Genomic DNA, 15,544 nt, shown 5'->3' with positions numbered 1-15,544 from the left:
GGGCAGGGAATTACATAGATTCACAACCCTTTAGAAGAAGCTCCTCCTCAACTCAGACGTAAACCTGTTTCCCCTTATTTTGAGGCTATGTCCCCTCGTACTAGTTTCATCCACCAGTGGAATCAGCCTCCCCGCTACTAGCTGATCTATTCCCTTCATAATTTTAAAACTTTCTCTAAGGTATCGCCTCATTCTTCTAAATTTCAATGAGCATAGTCCCAGTCTACACAATCTCTCCTTATAAGCCAATTATTTCAACTCTGGAATCAACCTAATGAACCTCCTCTGCACCCTGCCCAGTGCTAGTACATCCTTTCTCAAGTAAGGAGACCCAAATTCCAGGTGCGGCCTCACCAGCACCCCATACAGCTGCATCATAACCTCCATGTTTTAAAACTCCATCCCTCTAGCAATGAAGGGCGATATCCCATTTAGCGTCTTCATAACCTGCTGCACTTGCAAAATCATCTTTTTGTGATTCAGGCACATGGACACACAGACCCCTCTGCATATCGGCAGTTTTCACCACTTAAATAGAGTCATAGAGATGTACAGCACGGAAACAGACCCTTTGGTCCAACCCGTCCAGATATCCCAACCCAATGTAGTCCCACATGCCAGCACCCAGCCCGTATCCCTCCAAACTCTTCCTATTCATATGCCCATCCAAATGCCTCTTAAGTGTTGCAATTGTACCAGCCTCAACTACATCCTCTGGCAGCTCGTTCCATACACGTAACACCCTCTGCGTGAAAAAGTTGCCCCTTAGGTCTCTTTTATATCTTTCCCCTCTCACCCCAAACATATGCCCTCTAATTCTGGACTCCCTGACCCCTGGGAAAAGACTTTGTCTATTTATCCTATCCATGCCCCTCATAATTTTATAAACCTCTATAAGGTCTCCCCTCAGCCTCCAACACTCCAGGGAAAACAGTCCCAGCCTGTTCAGCCTCTCCCTGTAGCTCAGATCCTCCAACCCTGGCAACATCCTTGTAAATCTTTTCTGAACCCTTTCAAGTTTCACAACATCTTTCCGATTGTTATTCCTACCACAATGCTGCCACACCTGCTGAGATTCTCAAGCAATTTGTTTTTGTTTTAGATTTCTAGGTCAAGTTTGGTCACCTTACAAGTCTATCCTCTGGTGGTCACGTTGTGATACCGTAATTCCTTGTTTTATTTTACCACTTCACCCTGATCCCAGCCTACTTGACCCTGGTGCCTTTCCTTACGTACCATGCTACCAACATCTACATCCAGAGGGTCATTAGTTGCCATTTCTGTTACCTCCAATGGAATGCCACCAAAAGACATATATTCCCTTCCCTTGTCCACCTTCCGCAGGGACCGTTCCCTGCAGACACACTGGTCCACTCTTCCTTCACTCCCAATGCCTCCCCACAGCCTCATGGCATCTTCCCATGTAACCACAGAAGGTGTAGCACCTTCTGTTTACTTCCTCCCTCCTCAGAATCCAAGAGCTCAAACATACCTTTCAGGTACAGCATTGATTTACGTGCACTTCAATCAATGTAATTTACTGCACTAGCTGCTCACAATGTGGTCTCCTCTACATTGGCAAAACAAAGTGTAGACTGGGTCACTGCTTCGCAGAACACCTACATTCTGTCTGTAAAAATGACTCCGAGCTTCCAGTTGCCTGCCACCATGTTTCTTTGGATAACATCCCTGTCTTAGGTTTGCTGCAGTGCTCCAGTGAAGTTCAGTGTGAGCTGGAAGAATGACACCTCATTTTCTGCTTGAAACTCCACAACCTTCTGGACTCAACATCTAGTTCAACAATTTTAGGGCTTGAGCACCTTCGCCCATGCTTTCCCCACAAACCAGACCTTGTAATCACAGTCTTCTATTACACACAACTCATTGTTAGCAACTAATAGTCTCCATTAGTAGCTATTAATTCCCCTTTGCTGGCTGTTATCCACTGTTTTTCTTTGGGCTCTATCATTTACTACTTACCCATTTCCCCTCACCCTAATTTCTGCATAAAAACTGACCTTTACCTAGCTACCATCACTTCTGAAGAAGGGTCACAGGAGTTGAAACATTAACTCTGATTTCTCTGCACAGATGTTTCCAGACCTGTTAACTGTCTCCAGCGATTTCTTTCTTTGTTTACACTTCACCTTGATCCTAATCTTTTTCACTGTGATCCCAGTCTGCTTCACTGTGATCCTGGACTTCTTCACTGTAATCTCAGTCTGGTTCCCTGTGAACCTGGTCTGTTTCACCTTGAACCTGTTTTTTCCACCATGATCCCATTCTGCGTCACCATCAGCTCGGTCGTCTTCACCACGATGCCAGTTTTTCTCACCGTGATCCCAGTCTGCCTCGTAGCGATGCGCCTTTTTTACTGTGATCCTGGTGATCTCGGTCTGTTTCACCGGGATTCCAGTCTTCTTCACCATGATTCTGATCTGCCTCAGTGTGATCCTGGTCTTCTTCACTGTGATTCTGGTCTGCTTCACTGTGATCCCGATCTGCCTCAATGTGATCCTGGTCTGCTTCATTGTGATCCTGGTCTTCTTCACTGTGATCCTAATCTGCTTCACAATGATCCAAATGTGCATCAATGTGATGGCTTCACCATGATCCTGATCTGCTTCAATGTGATCACGGTCTGCTTCACCGTGAGCTCGATCTCCTTCACTGTGATCCTGGTCTGTTTCACCATGATCTTTATCTGCTTCAGTGTGATCCCGGTCTGCTTCACCATGATCCTAATTTGCTTCAGTGTGATCCTGATCTGCTTCACTGTGATCCCAGTGGGCTTCACCATGACCCCGGTCTCCTTCACATTGATCCTGGTCTGATTCACAGTAATCCCATTGTGCGTTAATGTGATCCTGGTCTGATTCACAGCGATCCCATTGTGCATTAACGTGATCCTGGTCTGATTCACAGTAATCCCATTGTGCATTAATGTGATCCTGGTCTGATTCACAGTGATCCCATTGTGCATTAATGTGATCCTGGTCTGATTCACAGCGATCCCATTGTGCATTAACGTGATCCTGGTCTGATTCACAGTAATCCCATTGTGCATTAATGTGATCCTGGTCTGATTCACAGTGATCCCATTGTGCATTAATGTGATCCTGGTCTGATTCACAGTGATCCCATTGTGCATTAATGTGATCCTGGTCTGCTTCACTGTGATCCTGATCTGCTTCACCGTGAACCCGATCTGCTTCACCGTGAACCCGATCTGCTTCAGCGTGCTCCCAATCTGCTTCAATCTGTCCCGGCCTGCTTCAGTGTGGTCCTAATCAACTTCAATGTGGTCCCGATTTACTTCACCATGATCCCAATCTGCTTTAATGTGGTCCTGATCTGCTTCAATGTGATCCCAGTCTGCTTTACAGTGATCTTGATCTGCTTCTATGTGATCCTGGTTGCTTTGCCTTGATCCCGATCCACTTCACCGTGATCCCAATCTACTTCACCATAATCCAGACCTCCTTCACCGTGATCCCGATCTGCTTCACCGTGATCCTGGTCTGTATCAATGTGATCCCGATCTGCTTCTATGTGATCCCGATCTGCTTCACCGTGATCCCAATCTGCTTCACTGTGATCCTGGTCTGCTTTGCCTTGATCCCGATCTGCTTCACTGTGATCCTGGTCTGCTTTGCCTTGATCCCGATCTGCTTCACCATGATCCCGATCTGCTTCACCGTGATCCCGATCCGCTTCACCGTGATCCCAAACTGCTTCACCATAATCCAGACCTCCTTCACCGTGATCTAGATCTGCTTCACCGTGATCCCGATCTGCTTCGTCTTGATCCCGGTCTGCTTCACCGTGATCCCGATCTGCTTCACCGTGATCCCGATCTGCTTCAATGTGATCCCGATCTGCTTCACCGTGATCCCGATCTGCTTCACCGTGATCCCGGTCTGCTTCACCGTGATCCCGGTCTGCTTCAATGTGATCCCGGTCTGCATCACCGTGATCCTGATCTGCTTCAATGTGATCCCGGTCTGCTTCACCGTGATCCCGGTCTGCTTCACCGTGATCCCGGTCTGCTTCACCGTGATCCCGGTCTGCATCACCGTGATCCCGGTCTGCTTCACCGTGATCCCAGTCTGCTTCACCGTGATCCTGATCTGCATCACCGTGATCCCGATCTGCTTCAATGTGATCCCGGTCTGCATCACCGTGATCCTGATCTGCTTCAATGTGATCCCGGTCTGCTTCACCGTGATCCCGATCTGCTTCACCGTGATCCCGGTCTGCTTCACCGTGATCCTGATCTGCTTCAATGTGTTGCTGGTCTTCTTCACTGTGACCTAGGGCTTCCTCAGTGTGATCCTGGTCCGCTGACACACCCCTGTCTAGGTAGGGGAGAACGGATAACACTGACGGACGCCGTTGTGCAAACCTGGACAACGAAGTTCAGACATCGGGTGCAGCCCGAGTCTGAGCCGTCCCGCCAGCACCACCCTCCTAACCGCCACATGGGAAAGGGCGGGAAAGTCGGTTGGCTCCTCGGATGACGCCACCAGGCACGTGCGAGCCCTGAACACGCACAGCGCGCGAAAGTACTGGCACCAGCGCAGGCGCAGCAGGGAGAACGATTGGCCGGGGGAGGCAAAGGAGGCCGCGCAGGCGCACTCGTGAGACCACGCGCCGGCAGCCGCGCAGGCGCACACGTGAGACCACGCGCCGGCAGCCGCGCAGGCGCATCAGGGCGGTTGGGAGGAGGGTGCCGGCGCCCGCGCAGGCGTGGTTGTGGGGGCCCGCACGGCGGAGCCGCGGCAGCTGGGGTCCCGCTCGCCGGTGGAGTCTTCACTCGTGGCCTTCCTCCCACCCTCCCCCTACCCCCGCCACAGAAACATCCGGAAGGGGTTTATGGTTCCCTCCGTGTCCCGTTCTCTCGGCGCAGACCTTCCGGACGTCGGTGGGTCGGACGCGATGGTGTCGCTCGTCTAGCCCCAGGCTTCGGAGTTCGCGACTCAGCCTCGGCAGCAAGATGGCGGCGGAGGGCAGCAGCGGAACCACAGGTGAGGGAGGGCCCGCGGGGACCGGGGGTGGCGGGGGGAGAGGGAGGCTGGGGTTCAGGGGAAATGAGGGGGAGAGAGAGAGAGAGAGAGGAGTATGAGAGGAGTGACAGAGTAGAAGGAAGAGAGGGGGGGGAAGGGATTTGGAGGGGGGGGAACCTTGAGGGGGGGAAGGGATTTGGGGGGGGGGAAGGGATTGAGGGGGGGAAGGGATTTGGGGGGGGGGAAGGGATTGAGGGGGGGAAGGGATTTGGGGGGGGGGAAGGGATTTGGGGGAGGAACCTTGAGGTGGGGGGGAAGGGATTTGGGGGAGGAACCTTGAGGTGGGGGGGAAGGGATTTGGGGGAGGAACCTTGAGGTGGGGGGGAAGGGATTTGGGGGAGGAACCTTGAGGTGGGGGGGAAGGGATTTGGGGGAGGAACCTTGAGGTGGGGGGAAGGGATTTGGGGAGGGAAGGGATTGGGGGGGGGGAAGGGATTTGGGGGAGGAACATTGGGGGGGGGGAAGGGATTTGGGGGAGGAACCTTGAGGTGGGGGGAAGGGATTTGGGGGAGGAAAGGGATTGGGGGGGGGAAGGGATTTGGGGGAGGAACCTTGAGGTGGAGGGAAGGGATTTGGGGGGGGGGAACCTTGAGGGGGGGGACCTTGAGGTGGGGGGGGGAAGGGATTTGGGGGTGGGGGGGAACCTTGAGGTGGGGGGGGGAAGGGATTTGGGGGTGGGGGGGAACCTTGAGGTGGGGGGGGAAGGGATTTGGGGGTGGGGGGGAACCTTGAGGTGGGGGGGGAAGGGATTTGGGGGGGGATCCTTGAGGTGGGGGGGGAGGGGAACCTTGACGTGGGGGGGGAAGGGACGTGGGGGGGCATGAGGTCCTTGAGGTGGGGGGTGGGGAAGGAAGGGACTTGGGCGGGCTTGCAGGTGGGGAAAGGGATTTGGGGGGTTTGCAGTGGGAGTGGTGGGGACACGGCGGGGGGGGGGCTTGATGTGGACTTGCAGTGGGGGGGGGAAGGCATGGGGGGCTTGAGGTGGGCTTGCAGTGGGGGGTGGGAGGCATGGGGGGCTTGGGAGGTGGGGAAAGGGACGGCGGGGCTTGAGATGGGATGGGGGGGGGCAGGAGGTCCTTGAGGTGGGGGGTGGGGAAGGAAGGGACTTGGGCGGGCTTGCGGGCGGGGGGGAGATTTGGGCAGGCTTGTGGGCAGGGGAAGGGATTGGGGGGCTTGCAGTGGGGGTGGTGTGGCATGGGGGGGGTTGAGGTGGACTTGCAGTGGGGGGGAAGGCATGGGGGGCTTGAGGTGGGCTTGCAGTGGGGGGTGGGAGGCATGGGGGGGCTTGAGAGGTGGGGAAAGGGACGGGGCGGGTCGTTGAGAGGTGGGGAAAGGGACGGGGCGGGTCGTTGAGAGGTGGGGAAAGGGACGGGGCGGGTCGTTGAGATGGGGGGGAAAGGGACGGGGCGGGTCCTTGAGGTGGGGGGGGGGAAGGGATGGGGGGCGGGAGGGACAGGGTGGTTCCTTGAGATGGGGGGGAAGGGACGGGGGAGGGTCCTTGAGATGGGGGGGAAGGGGAAGGGACGGGGGAGGGTCCTTGAGATGGGGGGGAAGGGATTTGGGGGGGGCTTGAGGTGGGGTGGGGAAGAGGTGGGTGGGGGGGGGGGCGGGTTGGGGAAGAGGTGTGGGAAGGGATGGGGGGCTGGAGTGGGAGGATTGAGAGAAGTCGAAATATCAGGATATGGAGGGGGTGGACAGATTTTGGGCACAGTTATAAAGGTGAGGATTGGGTTGGGGGGTCGGATAGAGAGGAAAGATTGTCGGAGAAGAGATGTAAAGATGAGGATAGGGATGGAGGGGAGATAGTGAGGGAGGATATCGGGAGCAGAAGTGTAGAGATGACGACAGCGATAGATGAGGACGGGGGGGGTGGTGGATTGTAGGAGCAGAGGTATGAAGATGATGGATGGCGGCAAAGATAAGGAGGGGGGCTGGAGAGGAGGGTATGGACAGGATTGTGGGAGCAGAGGTATAAAGATGGGGATGGATGGTGGGGAGGATAAAGAGGGAGGATTGTGGGAGCAGTAGAATACAGATGGGGTTATGGAAGGAGGGGAGGATTGTGAGGAAAAAGGGAATGGAAATGAGGATAGGGAGGGAGGTGAAATGGAGAGGTGGTTAGGAAGGGATGATTGGGTGAGAGAGGAACAGGAGGATAGGGAACAGGGGAGGAGGAGGTAAGGTGAGGAGAAGGAGTGTTGTGAAGATGGAGGGGAATTATAGATGATGTGTAGAGGAAAAGGTATGTGGAGTGAGGAGACGCTAAAGTGATGTGCAGCAAATAGCAAAATAGAGAGGGGGAACGGTGAGTTGGGATGGAAGAAAGATTGGGAGAGAAAAATGTTAGGTAGTGAAGGTTTCTGGAAAGACAGTTGGCTAGTTATACTTATAACAAAAAAATCCCAATTTAATATATTAAAGTAACATCTGGTTCCCTCTCTGAATTTCTCGATCTCTCTCTCTCTCTGTGTCCCAGATGGTGTTATTATTGACTGTAATCTAATGACATAAAAATAAAGTCGCCTCTAAATAACAGCAAAACCTAAAATTAGGTTAATGCGATCTCTATCACTGGATGTAATACATATATGGAAATGGTCAAGTATGTTTTTAACTGCATGTCTGTTGATAAGAACAAAGAAAATTTCAGCACAAGGACAGGCCCTTTGGCCCTCCAAGCCTGTGCCGATCCATCCTCAATCTCAACTTGCTGCCGATTTTCTAAGGGTCTGTATCCCTCTGCTCCCTGCCCATTCATGTATCTGTCTAGATACATCTTAAATGGCGCTCTTGTGCCTGCCTCTACTATCTCCACTGGCAATGTGTTCCAGGCACCCACCACCCTCTGGGTGAAGAACTTTCCACACATATCTCCCCTAAACTTTTCCCTCCCACTTTGAGCTCACAACCCCTAATAATTGATGTATCTCTTTGAACTACCTGTAATATTTCTAAAGTGTATGAGATGTAAGAAGGTGTGAAAGCTGTTGTGCTAAATGCAAACATCAATTTCCCTGGACATTTTTGGGACATGTTTAAGAAAAATAGACAGCCTTTGAGATTTTGGGAATTGGACTGGAATCTCATTTTGAACATAAGCGCAGTTCCATACCTGTCTAGATTTCATGGCTTACATTGATGTGGTTTGTTTGTTTTTGGCTAATAGAAGTTTAGAATCAGACACCAACGGTGCTGTGTTGCTGGCCTTCAGATGCTATCATCCAGAGAGGCAGAGTTACTCAATCATTGGGTGACTGTGTCAACTGCCGGCTACCATGGAATATCCAATGACTGTAGGTGTACACTGTTGTGGATTTGTTTGAGGAGGAATCTGTTCAAGGATGTTTCGCTGGTCTGATTTGATGAGGGGGTAGTCTTATGTGGAAAAATTGAGCAGATTGAAGTTTACTCAATGAATTTGAGAAGACCAAGAATTGGTCGTTTGTAATGCTGGATTGTTTTGGGGGGGGGCGGGGTGGGGGGGGGAGTGGTTGGTGAGGATATGACCCCTTTGTGGGGTGTTCTAAAACAAGGTGTCACAAAGGGTCAGGATTTCACCTCATTCTTAATGCTTGTGCTTCCTTACAACACAGGTAAAGTGGCGTGGAGGTTGACCTATGTGATGGCTAGCTTTTTTATTGCAAAATGCTTTCAGTTTCCATGTTGAGCCGAGTAATATAGGCCTGCCACTGAATGGCGGGTAGTAAATGCACCAGTAATTCTAGAATAGGACAACTTGCATTTCTGTAGCATATTTATTGTCCCACAATTCTTCACTGTCTAGATAGGCTTATCTTCGAGAATCTTGTGGTAAACATCTCCACAATTCAAGACTTCAAAATAACCAGTTTTGTCATCATCAGCAATCTTGGTTTACAATCTTGGGTGGCAACCACCTAGTACAAAGGATTGATGTGTACGGTGCACTCATCCCTCGGCTGGCCTGGACTGGATTCCGTAGTTGTCACATTGTCGGTTGATGCCTGTCTTTGTCTTCTAATCAACCTGTACTTGCGTAGCGCCTTCAGCATCCTAAGGTGCTTCATAGGAATGTTGTCAAACAACCTGAGATATTGGGGGAAAGGCTCAACCAAGGAGGTTGGTTTTAAATGGCATGTCAACAGGAGTGGGAGAGGTTTGGAGAGCTAATTCCAAAACTTGGAAAAGTGGTGTTTCCAAACTGTCTTCCTGGTGATTACTGTTTTTGGGGGAGAAAATCTAATGACATAAAAATAAAGTCGCCTCTAAATAACAGCAAAACCTAAAATTAGGTTAATGCGATCTCTATCACTGGATGTAATACATATATGGAAATGGTCAAGTATGTTTTTAACTGCATGTCTGTTGATAAGAACAAAGAAAATTTCAGCACAAGGACAGGCCCTTTGGCCCTCCAAGCCTGTGCCGATCCATCCTCCATCTCAACTTGCTGCCGATTTTCTAAGGGTCTGTATCCCTCTGCTCCCTGCCCATTCATGTATCTGTCTAGATACAGCTTAAATGGCGCTATTGTGCCTGCCTCTACTGCCTCCACTGGCAATGTGTTCCAGGCACCCACCACCCTCTGGGTGAAGAATTTTCCACACATATCTCCCCTAAACTTTTCCCTCCCACTTTGAGCTCATAACCCCTAATAATTGATGTATCTCTTTTGAGAATTTGAGAAGGCTCCTTTCCCTGTCCCATCTGCCGTGACCGTCATGGAAGTATCAGTTGTGGAAAGTTACTCCCTTTGCTGTGGAATTGCAACCTGTCCAGACATGACCCAGTATACTGTGTGTATATCTGTCTGCGGGGCATTGACCTGGCTGTCTCCTGGCACACTGATGTGACAGCAGCGAATGAGAACGTTTGAAAGTGTGTCTAATTTGGCTGGCCTCATTTCGATGTCTGCAAGGCAAGCTGACATAACTGGGTCAACACCAGTGCTCTGCAGCTTCTCATCCTGGATGAAGGCAAATCTACTAGGTTTTGTCACCACATGAGCCAAGGAGGCCAATTAACCACCACTCCTGCACTGCCTGTCCAGTCAATGTGGAATGCAATTTTTGAGGAGTTTCATTATGACCTGCCCTGCCTTGCTATTAAAATGACTCTGTGGCCATGTTATACTGCATGTGCAGATTGTGGTATAGTCGCACCCCCTACCTTGATCGGGCTGGACTCCCCACTCTGAAGAGGTGAATGCAGAATCCTGACTGACATTTCCCCAGTGCCAGTAAGGATCAGACCCTATGCTGTCTGGGAGAATGAGATTTGACATGAAACTCCCAAGTGGTGGGCAGGGATTGGAGGAGTTGAACAGCCTCCAGTCCTAGACTGCTTACTGACCTGTCCTGCATGTGAATACCTGGGGAAGGTCTTAATGGGTTGGCAAGAGAGCTGGTACCCAGGAGCTGGTGCTGTGGGCCAGTCTGCTTCAGAATAATTGGAACAAACTGGCTTGGGGTGGAGATGGTGTAAAGAAATGGCTCTCTGCAGACGGGTGTGACATTGCGCAGTGCAGACACAGGAACTGAGCAGAATTTGCCCACGTATTTATTATAATGGAGCCAAGATATTGAAGTTTAATTGCAATCTCTGGGAGGAACCAGCGACCAAAATGGGTTGAGGTGTAATTTTTGTACAAGGTGCTTATTGTTGGGAGGGGTTATCTGCTGACTTGTCTACTCAGGAACTTGAATGTTTTTCAGGGGCTGCAGGCTTGGATGTATTGACGGGAAAGTTTAGGTGAGGAGGGTGAACCAGGTTGTGCGTGCAGTATCAGTACAGGGTTCTTAATTTTTGGATATCGAAACCTTTCAGCCCATGAACTGCAAAATACAGTTGAGAATCAACCAAGGCAAGCAGCAGAACCTTTCGGGTGCAGGAGATTTGAGAACATTGTTCAGAGCTGTGAGGCTGTGCATGTCATCGCTGGATTAGAGGTTGATGATATGGCAGTGGTGTCGGATTGTTAATGACCTCTGGACCAAAGCATCAAGTTGTGCTCAGCAAGGTCCCACAAATGCCACTTTGGTAGAGGCTTGATGATTTATGATGATGTTTGAGGGTTTGCTGCTGGCTTTCAACACCGGGAGAACTCCCTCAGCTTTTTGAAATAGAGACCATGGGTTCTTCTGCGTTAACCTGAGGCAGACTTGGCCTCTGTTTAACATCTCATTTGAAAGAACAGAACCTCCCAACAGTGTGGCACTACCTCAGCCCTGGCCCTCTGACAGTGGGTTAGTGGCTGAAGTATCTAGGAAGGGGTGAAGCATGTGTGAATGGTAAACTGGGTTGAATAATTGGTTTTCATGTTTTAACTCTTACTGTTTTGATGACCAATGAACGGGTGTAAGTCATTGCACGCTGATATGATGGATTATATTGATGCTGTGGAGAGGTTGGTGATTTGAAAACTGACTAATGCGCTCACTTTATGCGAGATGGATCAAAGTCACTTGTGCTGCTTCACTGCTGAGTGCTGTAATGGAATTCATTAGCAGGAGTAGGCTTCAGAATTCCTTTCAGAACATCTTGGAAATTGAAGCCAAACATGGATCTTGAGTGGGGAGATGTCTGTCCGACTGCCTTGATTATTCTGGTGCAGGTAAAAATCTCTAAAACGTAGCGGACCAAGGACCCACCTACCTCCTTGAGGCAGACTAAAAGGTTTCACAGCTGATGTCAGAAGAGTTTGGAGGTCATTTACCCCAATAATTGGGTCAAACTGCGTCCCTCAACCCAACTTCCCCGGTCAGTTTTTTAAAAAAGCAGATGAACTGGTCCTTGCCATCGTATAGGTTATTGGGAGCTTTGTGTTGCAGTCCACCCATGTGACTTCTCATCAGAAAAAAAGTACCTTTATTTGGTTTAAGGCACTTAATCTGTCGTGACCATGCAAGACACTATAGAAATATGAGCCTTTCCACCAGCAGAAACAAAAACAGAAATTGCTGGAATAGCTTAGTTCAGTGGAGAGAAATCAGTTAATGCTTTAGGTCGCGTGACCCTTTCTCAGAACTTCCTGCTCGCGGTTTGGGTTCTGGCTGAAACATGGAGGTGAGTCAACTGAAGACCCTCGGTTTGTCTCGGGTCTGTCTGCCTTTTGGTATGACTGATTTAGGGTCTGGATGTGACCTACTGTATTCAGGTTTGCCAAAACACGAGCAATCAAATGGGGAGATGATGGCCTAGTAGTTTTTATCACTGGACTATTCATCTCGAGACCCACATAATGTTCTGAGGACCCGGGTTCAAATCCTGCCACAGCAGATGGTTGCTTTTTGAATTCGACAAAAGCCTGGAATTGAGAGACTAATGCTGACTGAATCCATTTTCAATTGTTGGAAAAACCCATTTAGTTCACTAATGTCCTGCATGTGACTCCAGACCCATAGTGACGTGGCTGACCCTTAACTAACCTCTGGGCAATTAGGGATGGGGAATAAATGCCGACCTAGTTAGTGATGCCGTGAGTGAATTTTAAAAAACGCTGAGAAGAAGCCTCTCAATCATTTGCAGATGGCATGCGTTGGAGGCACGTTGGCTGAGAGAGATATGTTTTTAAAAACCTGTTTGGACTTATTTTACTCAGCTTGGGTTATGGGAGGAATTGAACCCATCTATCTTTTTGGTCCACAGATGATAACACTACATCACAGGATTCTAAAACTTGAGTCAAAGTAAATCACTAAGAGTCTGATAGGAGTTGGAAAACACTGCCACTGCACCACAATCTAATGCTTGTGTGTGGTTTGCTATGGTAAATAGGTTTTATTAGCTGGAACCTGCTGAAGTCGCAGTGTAAAGCCTGCTTTCTATTGTACACCACCCTCCCTGCAATGCCCAGGCAGAAGTTGGGTGTGAACAATGACTATGTACATGCTGAGTGGACTGCCCCGGTGTGAACCAAAGGTGATGAGTGAAGGAGTTCAACTAATGCTTGATAACCAGTCTGAGCCTGGTGATTATCTGGAGTTGGGTGGTTGGAATGCTTTTGTGAAAATAGTTTAAATGTTTGGCATGGTGTGCAGTTCTTAACTTCTGGGTGTGCGCTGTTACAAAGGGTTTGCCATGGATGAATAATATGTGATGTGCGTTATTGCTGTAATAGTTTGGAAGCCAGAATTGATTTTGCGTGACTTATTTACCCAACCCCATGCCAGTTGTTTAAAGATTGCCTTCAGACTACTTGGGATTTGTGGATTTCCAGCACTATTTGGTAAATGTCACGGGAGATTGTGCAGCCCAGGATTGTAGCATCTGCCTGGATTTTATTCTGTGGACACCTAAGGTGGGGTTTGAAGCCCCGATGCATTGGGCAGGAATGGCTGCCCTCAGTGAATCGAGCTAATTCTTAATCTGCCAGAGCTCTATCCATTGGGCTTTGGAGGGAGTGTTGAGGAGTAGTTCTTCTGGGTGTGCTGCGTATAATGTTGTACCTTAGCCATTGTCACCAGTTTCTCTGCTCTGAATCGTTTATTGGAGCTATTGTGTGCAAATTGGCCTTGTGTCCCCTACCTTGCAACAGTGGCCGAGCATTGCAGTGGTGAGAGGTGCTGGTGAAGTACAATTTCTACGGGTCACCAGATCTGGGGGGAAAATGAGGTTTTGTAGGCATTGGGGCTGTTTGAGGGGAAGGGGCAAAGTCTTGCGCGGTTTCTAACTTCTTTCTTATTGCAGCGATCCTTCCTTCCAAGTTCTCTCTTTTCACTGGGCTTGTCTTTCCTGGTGTAGAACTGCGGCTGTGGTACGGGCAGCTCGTGGCGAGATTGCGAGGTAACGTATGAGGTGCTGGTGCTGTGTGGTAGCGTGTAGAGCAGCTGAATGTGTAGAATGTTAACACTAGTTATTGGCGGCACTGTGCCTTCTCAGCGTGCTTTGTGAGACCTGCTTCATTGAAGAGTGTGGTGCTGGTTAGTCGCTGTGTTGTTAATGGTTTTTACACATTAGATTAGTTGCATGCTAAATGGGCCAGTGTGCTGAGAATGCTAAATATGGGATAGAATTAGACACTAGTATAATGTGAAATAAGGCCTTTTGGCCCATTGAGACTTCGTGGGTCTCTTAATGCACTATTTTATTGGACCCTATCTTTGCTCCTCCCCGGGCTAAATCTTCGATATTCTCAGTCAGTTGAGTTCTGGTTTTCCTGGCTTGTATCGAACCTCCGGCCTAGAAACTGGCCCAACTGGTATTTACAATCTAGGTCCCAGTCTTAGTGTTCATACGTAACTTTTTTTTTTGCTTTTGTACACCATTCCCTTGTTTGTAAAGCCCAGGACGTCAATTGTTCTGCATTGTCCACTGACCATACCATCTTCGATGATTTGTGCGCATGCACTTGGGTCCCACTGTACCTGCAGCCCCTTTCATTGTTTAATAAGATTGGTCCTCTTTCTATCCAAATGAATTGTCACAATTTTCCGCAGTGAGGTTTATTAGCTGCTTTATCCAGCAGCCTATCCTGTATCCTCTTGAAGTCTGTCATTACCAACCTTGCAGTTTGCAATATTTCTGAGTATTATCAGAGAGTTCTAGAATGGGAGTGTGTCCACCCAAGTCTGATTCATCTATGACCGGAAGAGTGGGGGTCATAACACCAATACCATGCTGAAAATTAAGCTTTCTCAATAACATTATTGCCTGCACAAGGCTGGTTTCATTCTATCGTCTCATGTCTCATCATATCAGTTCCAGGGCTCTGATGTCATTAGATGACAGTTTGTGGAATGTATTTTAGAATCTCTAAATGGCTGATCGCTTACCCTGAGGCTATAACCCTTAGTTCCATCCTCTCCGGCCTGGGTAGGCAGCCTTTTCACAACAACTTCACTGGTCCCTCCCGTAAATCATTTATGAACTCAGAGTCATAGAGCACAGAAAAAGACCCTTCAGTCCAACCAGTCCATGCCGAACACAAATTCAAACTAAACTAGTCCCACCTGCTTGCACCTGGCCCATATTCCTCCAAACCTTTCCTATTCATGTACTTATTCAAATGTCTTTTAAACGTTTTAACTGTGCTCGCATCCAGCACTTCCTCAGGAAGTCCATTCCACACACAAAATACCTACTGTGTAAAACAAAAAGCCCCCTTTTTAAAAATCTCTCCTCTCACCTTAAAAATATGCCCCCAGTCTTGAAATTCTCCCCCCCCCCCCCCAGGGAAAAGACACCTGTCATTAACCCTTTCTATACCCTTAGTGATTTTATATACCTCAAGAAGGTCACTGCTCAACTTTGTGTTCCAATGGGAAAAGTCCCAGCCTATACAGCTTTTTTTTATTAACTCAATGTTCCAGACCTAGCAGCATCTTGGTAAATCTCTTAAGTCCCCCTTAGCTTAATAATCTCCTTCCTGTAACAGGGTGATCAGAACTGGGCACAGTACTCCAGAAGAGGCCTCACCAATGTCTTGTATAACCTCAACATGACGTCCCAGCTCCTAAACTTTAAGGACTGAGCAATGTGCTTCTGTATGCTTCTTTTGT

The 15,544-nt window shown here is 49.2% G+C and overlaps 1 protein-coding gene across 3 annotated transcripts in view; it reads left to right on the top strand.

Annotated features, from left to right (window-relative positions):
- The first annotated feature begins 4,753 nt into the window (after positions 1-4,753).
- Positions 4,754-15,544, top strand: part of LOC140454026 (phosphatidylinositol 4-phosphate 5-kinase type-1 alpha-like) — a 53,569-nt gene continuing 42,778 nt past the window's right edge. For 2 of the 3 annotated variants that reach the window (XM_072548973.1, XM_072548970.1), the window contains exons 1-2: positions 4,754-5,027; positions 13,788-13,829. In XM_072548973.1, the coding sequence (XP_072405074.1) occupies positions 4,997-5,027; positions 13,788-13,829 (73 nt within the window). In that variant the 5' untranslated portion in view covers positions 4,754-4,996. The remainder of the gene's footprint in view (positions 5,028-13,787; positions 13,830-15,544) is intronic. The other variant, XM_072548971.1, reaches the window with a different exon arrangement.

This window comes from Chiloscyllium punctatum, chromosome 28 (genome assembly GCF_047496795.1).
Source record: "Chiloscyllium punctatum isolate Juve2018m chromosome 28, sChiPun1.3, whole genome shotgun sequence".
Classification (NCBI taxonomy): domain Eukaryota; kingdom Metazoa; phylum Chordata; class Chondrichthyes; order Orectolobiformes; family Hemiscylliidae; genus Chiloscyllium; species Chiloscyllium punctatum.
This window is presented reverse-complemented; position numbering and strand designations above follow the sequence as displayed.